Here is a 14932-nt window from a genome sequence, read left to right as displayed (position 1 = left end):
GCCTTGTTTTCAGCCCTGAAGGGCTGGATGGAGGATAGGTGTGGTCTGTTGAAACGCCACTGATGCGAAATGCATTTCCTCCCCTTATATAGGCATACAGAGCGTGGCTCCTCCCGCTCAGCAGGGGAGAGGAAAGACTGGATGCTTCGCTCAGACCACAGTCGGGTGGATTTTTATGTCACTGATTTTTTTTTTTTACTCCTTTGTGTTGTGAAATATGAAGAAAAGATATTAGTGTTATTATTATTCCATGAGATAACCTGACAGCTTATAGAGATATAAAGATTATTTTCTGCATTTTGCAAATACTTTAGATGAAGACAGGACATACAGGGAGAGAAAGAAGGCTATGACATTCAACAAAGGTTTCAGTACAGCTATGCCGTACAAGGCTTAAGCACAAGGCCAGCAGGTGCCTGGCAGTCTTACACATCTTTATTGAATCACATTATTACACTCTGTCCTCATTCCTTCCCTTTATAGCACGCGATGATCATACAACCTGAACCTGCACTGTGTCACCTGCCCACTCGCTGTGTGTTCTTATATGTGTGTGTACATATGTTTGTGTAACAGAAATTTGCCAAGGGCCAGACCCTGCTGGACATGGTGTGTGGCCATCTGAACCTGCTGGAGAGGGACTACTTTGGCCTGACTTTCCAGGACACGGACAACGCCAAGGTCAGACACACGGCAACACAAAGACGAACACATACACACCCACCCACACATGCATTAACATATTTTACTTGAGTGATTTAGAAATATTTTTACTCAATGTGTGATCTGTCGGCGAGCCTCTGTTGCTCGAGCCAAATGCAGCTGCAATTAAACCAAACAAAGAGCAACCTTTTACTACCCTGTATCAGCCAATGTGAAGTCCAAAATTCATTTCCAAATGTGCTTTATAAGAGACCTCACACATGACGTTCTTGCGTGCGCTAGGTGTTTATTATGTGTCGAGATTTACAGTACAGGCCAAAAGTTTGGACACACCTTCTCATTCAATGCGTTTTCTTTATTTTCATGACTATTTACATTGTAGATTCTCACTGAAGGCATCAAAACTATGAATGAACACATGTGGAGTTATGTACTTAACAAAAAAAGGTGAAATAACTGAAAACATGTTTGATATTCTAGTTTCTTCAAAATAGCCACCCTTTGCTCTGATTACTGCTTTGCACACTCTTGGCATTCTCTCCATGAGCTTCAAGAGGTAGTCACCTGAAATGGTTTCCACTTCACAGGTGTGCCTTATCAGGGTTAATTAGTGGAATTTCTTGCTTTATCAATGGGGTTGGGACCATCAGTTGTGTTGTGCAGAAGTCAGGTTAATACACAGCCGACAGCCCTATTGGACAACTGTTAAAATTCATATTATGGCAAGAACCAATCAGCTAACTAAAGAAAAACGAGTGGCCATCATTACTTTAAGAAATGAAGGTCAGTCAGTCCGGAAAATTGCAAAAACTTTAAATGTGTCCCCAAGTGGAGTCGCAAAAACCATCAAGCGCTACAACGAAACTGGCACACATGAGGATCAACCCAGGAAAGGAAGACCAAGAGTCACCTCTGCTTCTGAGGATAAGTTCATCCGAGTCACCAGCCTCAGAAATCGCAAGTTAACAGCAGCTCAGATCAGAGACCAGATGAATGCCACACAGAGTTCTAGCAGCAGACCCATCTCTAGAACAACTGTTAAGAGGAGACTGCGCCAATCAGGCCTTCATGGTCAAATAGCTGCTAGGAAACCACTGCTAAGGAGAGGCAACAAGCACAAGAGATTTGTTTGGGCCAAGAAACACAAGGAATGGACATTAGACCAGTGGAAATCTGTGCTTTGGTCTGATGAGTCCAAATTTGAGATCTTTGGTTCCAACCGCCGTGTCTTTGTGAGACGCAGAAAAGGTGAACGGATGGATTCCACATGCCTGGTTCCCACTGTGAAGCATGGAGGAGGAGGTGTGATGGTGTGGGGGTGTTTTGCTGGTGACACTGTTGGGGATTTATTCAAAATTGAAGGCACACTGAACCAGCATGGCTACCACAGCATCCTGCAGCGACATGCCATCCCATCCGGTTTGCGTTTAGTTGGACGATCATTTATTTTTCAACAGGACAATGACCCCAAACACACCTCCAGGCTGTGTAAGGGCTATTTGACCAAGAAGGAGAGTGATGGAGTGCTGCGGCAGATGACCTGGCCTCCACAGTCACCGGACCTGAACCCAATCGAGATGGTTTGGGGTGAGCTGGACCGCAGAGTGAAGGCAAAGGGGCCAACAAGTGCTTAACACCTCTGGGAACTCCTTCAAGACTGTTGGAAAACCATTTCAGGTGACTACCTCTTGAAGCTCATGGAGAGAATGCCAAGAGTGTGCAAAGCAGTAATCAGAGCAAAGGGTGGCTATTTTGAAGAAACTAGAATATAAAACATGTTTTCAGTTATTTCACCTTTTTTTGTTAAGTACATAACTCCACATGTGTTCATTCATAGTTTTGATGCCTTCAGTGAGAATCTACAATGTAAATAGTCATGAAAATAAAGAAAACGCATTGAATGAGAAGGTGTGTCCAAACTTTTGGCCTGTACTGTATATCTCATTATTTGATGAACATTCGCTGAGTTCTTACCCATAAAATAAAATTAAATCTGGGATGCGGTCGCATTTCTGTTTATTTACACTTTAAGGCTCTATATGATGAATTAAAAAATATTTTTTACTAGCCGAGTTGAATCATGCAGAGTATAATGAAGCACTCAAGTGAACACAGGAACCCTCAGAATTCTAACCTGTGGTTTAGTGAATTGTAGTCTGGCACAAAATGGTGGAGCACATTTATAGTTGTTGTGGAAATAGTGCATTTTTATTTGCTAACAATGTGTTTCGTGATTCATTGATTTACAAGCACTCAGCAGCTTGTGCTTGTTTATTGTGTAACATCATCTAAAGTGGAGCAGACTTTATTTCCGATGTCTTTAGAAGATCTTCTTTTTCCGTGATCAATACCGACATTATGTGGGGGTAATTTAGGACCGTCTGTGTTGAATAGCTTTGTAGAGTCCAAGGCCGAAAATATGTGTTGACAATGAATTTGCCGTGTTTCTTTACATCTGCTATTAATAGACGATTTACTTTTTTGGATTTTGTCTCTGATTTCAGAGCAAATGTCACCCAGCCCTGCAGCCAAGCAACACATTTAACCAGACTGTTTTTCCAGGTGTTATAAAGCAGCGAGTCCCCGGTTGCCCTTTTAGCTGTACTTAACCACTTACAACCTGTGAGTGGCATACATGGCCTTTAACCTTTTAAAATGTGATTAGACAGTATGGCCTTTTAGAAATGGTGCATGGGGTCTACGGTGCACAATGAAAGCTCTAGTGACATTAAGCGCAGGGAGCTGGATTCGACTGGCATTTATAGCCCCAATATTGATGCTTTCAGTGTTTATAGAAGCCTTCATTCATTTTTTTGTGGTATGAATTTATTTAGCTTTCAACTAGGGAATAGACTGAAAAAAAAGGGGGAAGAGCAGCCGGTGAGGCACAGCTCTTAAAAGGGCTCTTAAAAATGTGAATATGGATGATTTTGCTGAGGCTGGATTTCTCAAAGGGGATTGTCTCTTTCTTTCTTTATCAGCATTGGTTGGATCCCTCCAAAGAGATTAAGAAGCAAATTCGGGGTAAGTGCAGCAGACACACACACACACACACACACACACACACACACACACACAGAAAAACACATTTTGTTAGGTCACTTTTGAGGAAATTACATAGACATAAATTAATTTCCTGAAGACTTACACTAACCCTAACTCCAACTCTGACCCAGCCCTAAACTTAACCGCTGATCCAAAAAATCACCAAAACACCTTTAGTTTTCTCCGTCAGTATGACACTTAAGGCTTAAATTCTCCTTACTTGAGGGACTTACACAGTTGCACAGAATCCCTTAAAAGGTTTCCTTAATTAAGGAAAAGCATTAATTCATTTACTGTGTTGAAAGAGATTTTACAGCGGTAAAAGTTTCCATGGAGACTTTGCTTGGACTCATGCTCGTGATGCCTGTTATTGTCGTAAAAAGTTGGTTTATAGTAATTAGTGGGAAAAATGGCAAATGAAAAGAAGACAAGAAAACCAAATTGGTCAGAGGAGGAAATCCTACAAAGTACATTTGATCCCCAAATACCAGGTAACAGAAAACAATTGTAGGAAGAAGCAACGAAAATTATTTCAGTATCCAGTGCGTTATCCTGGTTACAGAGCACTCTTCTTGGGGTGTGTTCGTGATGCTGTTAAGGTAAAGTCAGATATACCTTAAAGCCCCTACAAAGAACTTTCATTTTGAGTTGTGGACAAAAGCGGTAGTTTTTTGCCAGAATGAAGCCTACATTTCCCATGAGCTCTAGCACGTATTGTCATAAAGACACTTACCTGTCTCGCGCATGTGTTTATTTTGGGGTTGAATGAAACAACAAGACAGGAAAACTTTGCCCCCACTCCTATCGGGGATCCCAGCTCACCTCTGCCGCGCCCCAGCTCCACCTCTCCGGCGTAAGCACCACCGCCGCCGGGGTAAATGCAGCGGTCGGCTGGTAAGGCTGAAGGCCTCAAGGATTGGGCTGGTAAATGCTATATCGCTAGCGAACAAAACGTTTATCCTGAAGGATTTCCTGACTTCCCGAGGATTGGATTTTCTCTGTGTGACTGAGACGTGGCTGACTGTTGGTGAGTCCAGTGCTTTCACACAACTTTTACCCGATGATTGCTGCTATTTTAACTCCCCGTGGACGTCGGTCGAGGAGGAGGAATAGCGACTATTTATAAGAGTCACTAAATGTAAGCAGCTAGGTAAGATGGCGTGTGCCGTCTGAGTGCCGTAAATCGTTTCGTCCTGGAAGCGACCAGGGGCGGACCCGGAGACAGTTTCCTAAAGGTATGGATATACACTATATAGAAATAGCTTATCTTCACACCGATGGTCTCATTTCCTGTTGTAGATCACGCACAGACATCAGCAGAAACAAGAGACTTTTGCATATCCAGTTAAAAGTTCCTTGTAGCGGCTTTAAGTCTGTTTGTTTGTTTGTTTGTTTTCTACCTTGCTTTGGTTGCTAAGGTCTTTTGTGCAACAGTCTAGGGATTCCTTAAGTATAAGACCAAGGCAAAGAGAAAACCATAATACTTAAGTGAACATTTTAAGGAAACCTTAAGGAGAAAATTTAAGGGTGTTTTGTGCAACAGATTTTATTATGACACAACCTTAACCAGGACTTCAAGGAAACGCATCAAACAAATCCACACACATATAGCAGTCCTTCACAAAACAACTCTGATTGTTGTTTGTCCACAGTTGGTTCCTGGATCTTTGGATTTTCTGTCAAGTTCTACCCTCCAGACCCGTCTGTGCTCATTGAAGACATCACCAGGTAGGTGTGAATACATAAACAACAACAACAACACAGCTCACAGTTAAAGAGCCCTGATTTGTTTTGGTTGTCTGAAGCTGAAATGCGGAGTTGTCCTGAGGACATTTTGGTTTTGGCAGGATTTATAGAAAGAACATAACAGCTAAGACACCCTATGCAGCGAGCTTAACACATTCTAATAACGGTTGAAAACATTTGGCTGAAGTAGTCTGAAGTAGGCATTTGTGAGACTGTGAAAACAGTTCCAGTGAGAGTGATCCCAAATCAGAAAATGATGAGATACTATAAACAATAGTAAAATGGAAACATCTTGGAGGAATGAATTACACTACATCACAAAAGTATGGACTAGCTAGCTGTCAAATAAAAACGTCAGTAAGAATCACAGTGTCACCAGTGACAAATTAACACTAACAACACAAGACGCTGTCATTAATCTAGAAAGCATACAAACACAAGTCCACAAGACTAACAGTTAGCCCAGCAGTAAATTAGCTAACAGCTACTTGTCCTTGAATGCAGTCTACTGATTGCAGAATTGAAGAACTAAATAAAGAAAACCACAAAGCAACAATCACATAACAGCTATCATAAAAAGAGTGTCTGCAGATACTGTTATACTCTGACATTGGATGCATTTGGTTAGTAGATAAAAAAAATGCCTGCTAAAACATTTCTAACCTCTATAGAGAAAGTGAAGTTCACATCCGGCTGTGTTAAATTTTTTAAACAGGGGGCTGTTTTGAAAGGACGTGTTACCGGTGCCTGCTACAGTGGTCAAGCACTTGCATTTGGACAAACTAATCACGATAAACAACATAGATCCAAATGATTTGGAAGCCCAAAGGCTGGATTACACACCCAGAAGTACTACCTCCAATCACAAACATGGATATTGAAAACTTTTTTTTTGGACTGCGTGCATACTTTTGTAATAGAGATAACAGAATGCAAACCTCAAAGATGGCACCCCCACCTCACACAGTGTGACGTACCTCCACATTCTCTGTGAAGAAATATCTGCATAAGAACCCATGCAGAATCTGTAGGCAACAGTTCATGTTTTGGTTTTGTAGTCCAAATAATACTGACCTATCCAGTTTGAGCGGCAGGTAACTAGTCAGTGTGAAGAGCAAAAGAGGCGAAATGCAATCTTGGAGGGCATCGGCTATTGTATGATGATTTTTTTAGATTGATCTGTATTCATATGCAGATATCTGTTCATAGAGATTATCTGAAATGACTGGTGCATGGAGGAGGAAGTCTAATCCTATATATCTGCTGGCTACACCAGAACCACAAAGTATCGGCCCTTGCCCCCGGAGGCTTATCGTCATCAGACCAATAGCCGATTGATTCTGAGATTGAAACATTTCTGATAACAGTCTAGATGTAACAGTGTCAGTTAAACTTAGAACTGTGCCAGTAATGGTTGCTACTAGCAACAGAGTATTCGACTGAAACCACCTGCTGCTTGCAGATCAAGCGTTGATCATAAAAACGTCTGTATTTGTGAACTTTATGAGCTGATACGTGACTGTCTTTGTTTAGCGGATTGTTAGTCCACATGTGCTGGACGCCATGTGGTGCAAGACACTTTAATAACTAAGTAAAAATCCATATATCCGTAGAGCTTCTCTTTGAAACAGGACAGTTCAATGTGTGGCACTATGATCTTTGCACAAAGATAAGCAAGTAGACTATAATGTGTTTTGTTCTTACTAGACAATAGTATACATTGTTTTAACTTTATGTAGGCTACTCCATGCATACATATATAGGAGCTTTGGTCAAGAGCAAGTATTATGACCAAACCAAAGGTCAGAACAACGTGCATGAACGTCATGAATTACCCATGAGGAATTGCTTAGATGGTCTATTCACCCAAATCACATACACACATTTTCTTGCTTACCTCTAGTAGTATTATACTGTCATTTTCTGTGCAAAGGTTGTGAAATAATGAGGTTGTGACCGCTTTCTGAAGTTTATGCCACTCCAATGATGTTTGTGGTTTGTGGTGCTCAGAGTGTTTGAGGCTACACAGAACCTTCCTAAAACAGTAGCTAGTCAGGTTACTCTGAATAATCCACACTTTCTTTCTATAAGAAGTCTCTATGAAAACTGTTGGCATTATTATTATTCAGGACATATTTGATGGTGAACATAGAATCAACTGTTGACAGTGAGGTCTGTGGATTGTCCGAAATACCTTGGGAATTGTTTGGAAAGACTTGTTGCTGTTGGGTTTCTCAGCGAATTTCTACCACAGTTATGAAACATGGAAATTATGGATGTTGGATTGACAATGAAATTCTCAGTGAATGAAACAATGAGATCTAAAAACCTCAAAAAAATTGCACCAGGAGTGAGTGAGAGATCAAAATACTTTTGGTCATTTGAGTGAACCAGCTTTTATAGTTGGATAGGCCAAAATGTAGATCAATTGGTTGGAGCTATGTCCTATAGGCCATGTGTCATCCGTTTAATTATGCGTAGGATACTGACTCAATCCATTTATAGAAGCTTGAGGATGACAGGAATGTCATTAGAGTTGCAGGTATTTGGTCATACAGCAGTTTCGGACAAAGCCACATTTTGATCTAATGGTAAGAGTATGTAAGATTCATCCTTAAATATCAAAAAATACTAAATGTAATAGCAATTATTACATCAGTTCTTACAATATCTCACACTTGAAAGAAGTGGACCGGCAGACAGACACACCATTAGCACTGCTAAAAACTTCAAACATCAAATAAAGATTGTGACTGCAGTCCAGCAGTGGATCTACGAGATGATTCTTGATGACATCATGTATTGTTTTAGGTACTACCTGTGCCTGCAGCTGAGGGACGACATCCTGTCTGGTCGTCTGCCCTGCTCGTTTGTCACCCACGCCCTTCTGGGCTCCTACACTGTCCAGGCTGAACTGGGAGACTACGAGCCTGAGGAACATGGCCCCGACTACGTCAGCGACTTCCGCTTTGCACCCAACCAGACTCGTGAGCTGGAGGAGAGAGTGATGGAGCTGCACCGTAACTACAGGTCAGATATTATATACGGCTCCAATAATTAAATTGAATGCCATCAGGATAATGGCAAATGCTGGTGTTTTTGATTTGTGGGAAGAATATGAAAAGAATGAATAATAATCATCTGTGGCATTTGTCTTGTAGGGGAATGAGTCCAGCAGAGGCAGAGGTGAACTTTCTAGAAAATGCCAAGAAGCTTTCAATGTATGGAGTGGACCTGCATCATGCTAAGGTACAGAGATAAAATTTAAAGGGATACTTTAACAATTTTCAGCCAGCTTTGTCGCATTATAGTGAGGGTAGTGTGTGTAAATGAACTCTGATCAAATAAAGAACAAGATTCTGTAACTGTATTGTCTCTTTCCTGCCTAAAATGTCTTCAGAAACATATTGTAGTGAACCATTCAGCTGTAATACAAGTTTGTGATGACAAAGTGGGCGCCATACTGTTTCCTGTATATTGTAAGCAGAGGCTGGTAAACCGAAATATGGACCAAGATTCTGCAGTGCCCATTTCTCACCTCTTTTTTCCAGAAATATATTTTAGCTTACCGTTTAACTGTAATTGCAGATTGTTTGTTACTGGTCCCCATATTGTTTCCTCTGTCAAAACCATAGACTGTATACAAAGATTGATAACATGACATGAAAAGTGAAGCCAAAATATCTTGATTGCCCCCTGGTGGCTGGCTGCATTATAGGTCATAAACCCAGCCTCCTCCATGCTAGGGGATGGGACATGGACCAAAAATAAAAAACTATTTCCAAAGATGGTTTCTGTCATTTCAGGTGGTTTTTATCATGCTGCTGAATGTCCTAGTGTTTGTTTTTCTTCATAAGTTTTATTTTAATTTGTTATTTTATGCCTTAAAAAGGGGGTGTGATATCATGATTGACAGCTATGTGTGCTAATCCCTACTCGTGACTGGTCAGACAGGTGTTTGGGGTGCCACCCATATTGCTGCTGCATAGACTCTGGCTCCAAATGATGTCATCAGTGCAAGATGGCGGTGGCCATATCTGGGGTATTTTTGGCTTCATTGCGTCGTCCATTTATGTATACAGCCTAAGTTCACAACAAACAACCTTGCATTACGTCACTCACCAGTGGAAGTGACTATTGGTCCAGTACGGTGCAGTGAATTCTGGTAATTGTAGGTTTTCTAACTCTTGACCAAAAGCGAATGCCATAGCCCCTTTTCTCTGCTTTCTCTGGTCATGTAGCACCAATCCCAAAAGTATATGCATCTTCCTGCTGCACAGACAGCTCAGTTTTATGAAAAGATTACTTTTTCCAACAGTGAAATACTTCTTCAAGTATCTGGTATCTGTCCATGCAATTTTGTCTGAGGTTTTCTGATACTCAGTGCCTGTGTTTATCAGGATTCGGAAGGAATTGACATAATGCTCGGTGTGAGTGCCAATGGTCTGCTCATCTACCGAGATCGTCTAAGAATCAACAGATTTGCTTGGCCAAAAATCCTGAAGATCTCCTATAAGAGAAGCAACTTCTACATCAAGATCCGCCCAGGAGAGGTAAAAAAACCATCATTATCTTGTGTTTTGCATCTTGTTTGACTTAGGAGTTCACAATTATTGCCTGCACATTCCCACTAAAACAGCTCATGACAGTCATTCTGGCAGAGCAGAGGCAAGTTGAATAGAGGATCATTTGGTTAAGAGCCAACTCCACATTTCTATTTCATGGTTTCACAGTTGTTAAAATTACATCATTGTCTCCCTTGACTCAGCCCAAGCAGCATAAATAGTCATTTCATGGTTTGCTAAAAGTGTTACTTCTGAGATTTATCTGCAGCAAACCATGTGACAACTGACGAGGACATTATTTATAGCCCTCAGAGATACCGCTCTTAAAGATAGGACTGATAGGTCATGTTTTTATTCTTCTCCTACATCTCTCTTCCTCTACGGCGACTTTAAAGCGTGATTAGCCAGTCATGAGGATTTGCATTTTCATCAAGGATTTTATTTGCAAATGTTAGAGGCACATTATGCTCGCTTTGGTTTGCAACTCCCTAAAATTATTATGATTTGCTGTTTTTTTCCCCTTCATTCTTTGGCCTTTAGGGTATGTGCAGTGTGTTTAACATCCACTGTTAAACTGACACTGACATCTTCATAGCGAATACCAAGGCCATACTGTGCATATACTCTGTTCTGCAGCTCTATCCTCTTAAGTCAGCTGTCACTTCAGATTTGCCTGGAGGGTCATCATTGTGTTTTGAAGCCCTTTTATTCTAAACTGTACCCACAGATTTGTTTGTGTGGGACAAGAGTTGGCTTCCTCTTGTGAATGGACTAGTCCTGATGTTTAAAGACCTGTTATATTGCTAATAACGTATTGATTTGAGAGCGTCTTCTCCTGCTCACACCGGTGAACATCTGATGGAGTGAATGCATGGACGGCTAATTTGTGGGTTGGTTAGAGATGGAAAACCTGACATGGCAGTAGGAGAATATGTCTCTACGAGTAAACAGAAAAACAGCATTGATTTCTCCATTGCTGCGGAGTAAACACAATTCACCCTGCCACCATCCCTCCATCTCTTTCCGCACTGGCTCCCTTCACTCTCCTTTTCTTCTTCACCTCCCACCTCCTCCTCCACCTCCACTCCTTTCCATCACTGCTCAGTATGAACAGTTTGAGAGCACCATAGGCTTCAAGCTGCCCAACCATCGGGCCTCGAAGCGATTGTGGAAGGTCTGCATTGAGCACCACACCTTCTTCAGGTAGGATGTGACACTCACAGATACACAAACAGACACACTCTGTTTTTTTGCACTGTAGTCATTGCACACTGCATGAACTGATAACACCCTGCACCAGAGAGCTATCCTTTAAAAGACACTCATGAAAATGCTTTGATTCTTTTTTATCCTAAAACCTTTCACTCCATAGTTCTTAATAATTGTATTTAAAGGAACTAATATGTAAGTGAAAATTAATAGAGGGGTACTTGTTTCTGATAATTTGCTATTAATTATTGTAAGTGAAATGGAGACAGAAATCATTTGGTACAAGGCTGATTAATTAATTCCAAATAATTGTTATTGTAAGCTGGAGAGTCTATTAGTCAGCGCACAGCAGGTAAACTGAACTTGCAAAACAGCCTCCACATAAAGACTTTTGTCGACAGGCAATCACACAATTCAGCACTCAGTATAAAGTTTCCAGTAACTGGACTTAAATGAACTTCTGTCACTTTTTCCAGTCAAGTTAGATAAGAAGATTGATACCACTTTCATGTCTGTATGGTACATATGAAGCTAACGCTAAGGGATGGTTAGCTTATAGATGGCTCTGTCTCAGGCAGGTGTTCAATTTTGGATGGGCCAAAAGGATTTTGTATGGGCTTTTCAATTTCAGAAATAAATACTGTTTACCTTCCTTTGACAATTTCCAACTGGTAGTCTGGCTAAAAAACGAAAGGACTAATATAATGCTGTGAAAGGCGACGAGCATGTTGATTATGGTACTTCTTAAATGTTTTCCTAAAACATTTTCAATCCTCAGCTTATTTTTTACCTGTGACAGTTTGTATTCATTACAAGTGGCACACACCAGTGTATTCATGTTTATTTTTGCTGTGGGTGTTCAAATGTTAGACCAGTACATACATTCATTCAGAACACTGATATTCTAAATACCATCTTCGGATGACCTGGCTGGATTATTATTTGTTTGATTTGATTGCAGGGAGAGAATTCGACTGCTCTTTGATTGTCTCAAACAAGGCAGAGTGCCACACTGTGCTCCCAATTCATAAGCTTGTCTCAACAGAAATGCTGCATGCTTTCAAGGCAATAGAGACAATCAAGTCAGGCAGGGATTTTCAGCTTTACCTCTGTCTGGCCCACATTGTTTTCTAGGTTCTTCTAGTCTCAAGAGGAAATGCATTTGCAGCTATGGAGTTAGACAGTGTCTGCACTGTATCTGCATTCTAACCGCTGATATACTCATTTTACACATCTTACTGTAGGCTGTAGTAACACATCAGTTTCCAGGGGCATGTTCAACCTGAAAATGGTGTGCACCATTTTGCTACAGAATCCAGGTTGAATGACGTGTTTCTGCGAAATGGTGTAAAATGGTGTGCAGTGGGCTTTGAGGTGCGTGTCAAAGGTGTACCAAATCAGCAGCGACGTACATATAAAACAAATTCTGTTAGATCTTCACTTATGGTACATACAATTTTTGTTTTTATTTCAGACTTGCTTTGGCAATGTAAATGTAAGTTTTCCCATGCCAATAAAGCCTCTTTAAATTGAACTGAACTAAAAGCTGGCGTATTTAAAGGCAGTGCACCTGCGTAACACCACAAGGTGTTCAATGAAACAGTGTTTCTGTTTAAATAAACGTTTTGTTGGGGTTGAATGCAACTTAGCTGTGTCATTTGGAATGGGCCAGTTGTACAAGTGGGGAGGTCTGACCCATTAGTCCCCCCACAACACTGCGTCTGCCCACCAGCACCTCTAAAACTCACAAATTAACACTGAAGTCCCATTTGTATAATTTAAAAAAAGTATAAAAGTGTAAAATTTACATGTTGTGGTTTTATGGGGATGGACTATTCCTTGGCTAGGCACAGTAACTTCCCTCAAAGTGACTCTAGAAAGGGTTGGAGGTGCTCGTTGGGAAATTGTATTTACTTTGGGCAGAGCCTGACTGAAATAACTTTAGATCTTTGTCTTTATTTTTCTTACAATTACTACCAAATCACAAAAATTAAGTTCTTTCCAGGAAATTATTAGGACACTGGAGACCAGCAGAACAAACCCATTTAAGATTCTAAACTGTGTATTTTAGTAGAAGATGTCAACAAGGTGTTTAATCTGAGTATTTCTGGTAGATTTACACAAACTGAACCCTCCTGCAGGTTGGTTTCCCCAGAGCCGCCCCCTAAAGGCTTCCTGGTGATTGGCTCCAAGTTTCGCTACAGTGGGCGGACCCAAGCTCAGACCAGACAAGCCAGTGCTCTGATTGACAGGCCTGCCCCACAGTTTGATCGGTCCGTTAGCAAGAGGTACATGCTGCCCCGAAGCATTGATGGAGGTAAGAACCCAGGGGATTTCACTGTCTTTATGAAGGCACACTTATATTTCCTGGATTATGCAATGCAATAACTTGGCTCCGAGCCCCGAGGTTTGGAAATTGGATTGACAGCAATGTATGCATGAAAACATACTTTGAGCAATGTCAGCAACAGGGTTTATTGATTTTGTGTTATGGACCTAAAAGTGAAGGGAGCGCCTAAATCTCCTAGTGTTATCAGAGCCTGAAATTTCTTGGCAAAAACAGCAATAAAGGCAGCTTCTGATATCTTTCCTAACTAAGCACCATATTTGGCATGATTACACACTGTGCTGTAGATTATGTGGAGTCCAGGTGGTTGATGTTTCCCTCCCATTGCACTTCACCAGCTTCAGCTCTGGGCTACAGTATGGACCAGCTGTCCCAGCGAAGCTCCAGCGAACGCACACAATTCATGTCCAGAGAAGATCTAGACCAAGAGGGAAGTCTGGACCTGGACCACGATCAGTACCAGTATCAAGATCAAGACCAGGACCAGTACACAGATCAGGAGCTGGACCAGTATGATGGTCAGGATCAGGATCAAGTTCAAGTTCAGAAGCCTGCTCGTGGTGCCCACATCTCAACGCCCACCAAGACTTTGGAGCTCAAGGTACAAGATATGAGGATATGTTCAAATACACAAAAAACTGCCTTATTAGCAGCCATCGCTGTCTTAAAGGGGTAGTTCGTTTTTTTTAATTGGGGTCATGAGGTACTAATCTACAGTCAGTGTATTACATACAGTAGATGTTGGCACATAGAAGCTGGCAATATACTGCTGTGAAGGGGGGCAGCAACGAAATATATTTTAGCCACCTAAAAAAATCAATATCAGTTTAAAGCTACTCTTACCTTTTTTGCATTTCACATCCACAACTCCCGCCTTCCTCCAAAATCCCATCCCCCCTCCTCCATTGCGTCCTCATTACGTCTAAGATAGACGTAGGCGCTGGCAAGGTAACGTTAGATACACGGAAGAGGAGAGCGAGTGTAACGTTACAATCACGACAGTCAAACGCAACCCCGCAGTTTTAAAACTCAACCGGAGTCAGTGATGACTGATGAGTTTCAGAATAAGGTTACAGTGCTAATGTTAGATAGTAGCGTTAACGTTACTAGTAAGTGGAAATGCACAAGGAAGATAACGTTAATGTTTCAGAGGCTACGCTACAGTAGGCTAACGTTAGCCATTAGCAACTGGATGCTGTGCTGTCATATAACGCTATATGTTATATAAGAAGCAAACTAAACATAACGTTACCTGTCCTGCACAGTCAAACGCAACCCCAGAGTTTTGAAACTTATCCAGGGTCAGTGATGACTGATGAGTTTTATGTTACGTGAGCGGTTACGTCAGTCAGAGGCC

General features: G+C 41.3%; 1 protein-coding gene across 4 annotated transcripts in view; it reads left to right on the top strand.

The window, feature by feature from the left end:
- Window positions 1-14932, top strand: part of LOC117258229 (band 4.1-like protein 1) — a 62364-nt gene that overhangs the window by 28611 nt on the left and 18821 nt on the right. For all 4 annotated transcript variants that reach the window (XM_033628892.2, XM_033628893.2, XM_033628889.2 and 1 more), the window contains exons 4-12: window positions 577-681; window positions 3645-3687; window positions 5361-5436; window positions 8266-8484; window positions 8616-8703; window positions 9855-10007; window positions 11125-11222; window positions 13370-13545; window positions 13914-14176. In XM_033628892.2, coding sequence (XP_033484783.1) covers window positions 577-681; window positions 3645-3687; window positions 5361-5436; window positions 8266-8484; window positions 8616-8703; window positions 9855-10007; window positions 11125-11222; window positions 13370-13545; window positions 13914-14176 — 1221 coding nt within the window. The remainder of the gene's footprint in view (window positions 1-576; window positions 682-3644; window positions 3688-5360; window positions 5437-8265; window positions 8485-8615; window positions 8704-9854; window positions 10008-11124; window positions 11223-13369; window positions 13546-13913; window positions 14177-14932) is intronic.

This window comes from Epinephelus lanceolatus, chromosome 8, assembly GCF_041903045.1.
Source record: "Epinephelus lanceolatus isolate andai-2023 chromosome 8, ASM4190304v1, whole genome shotgun sequence".
NCBI classification, from domain to species: Eukaryota; Metazoa; Chordata; class Actinopteri; order Perciformes; family Serranidae; genus Epinephelus; species Epinephelus lanceolatus.
The sequence above is the reverse complement of the archived record's forward strand: the minus strand, read 5'-3'. Positions and strand labels throughout refer to the sequence as shown.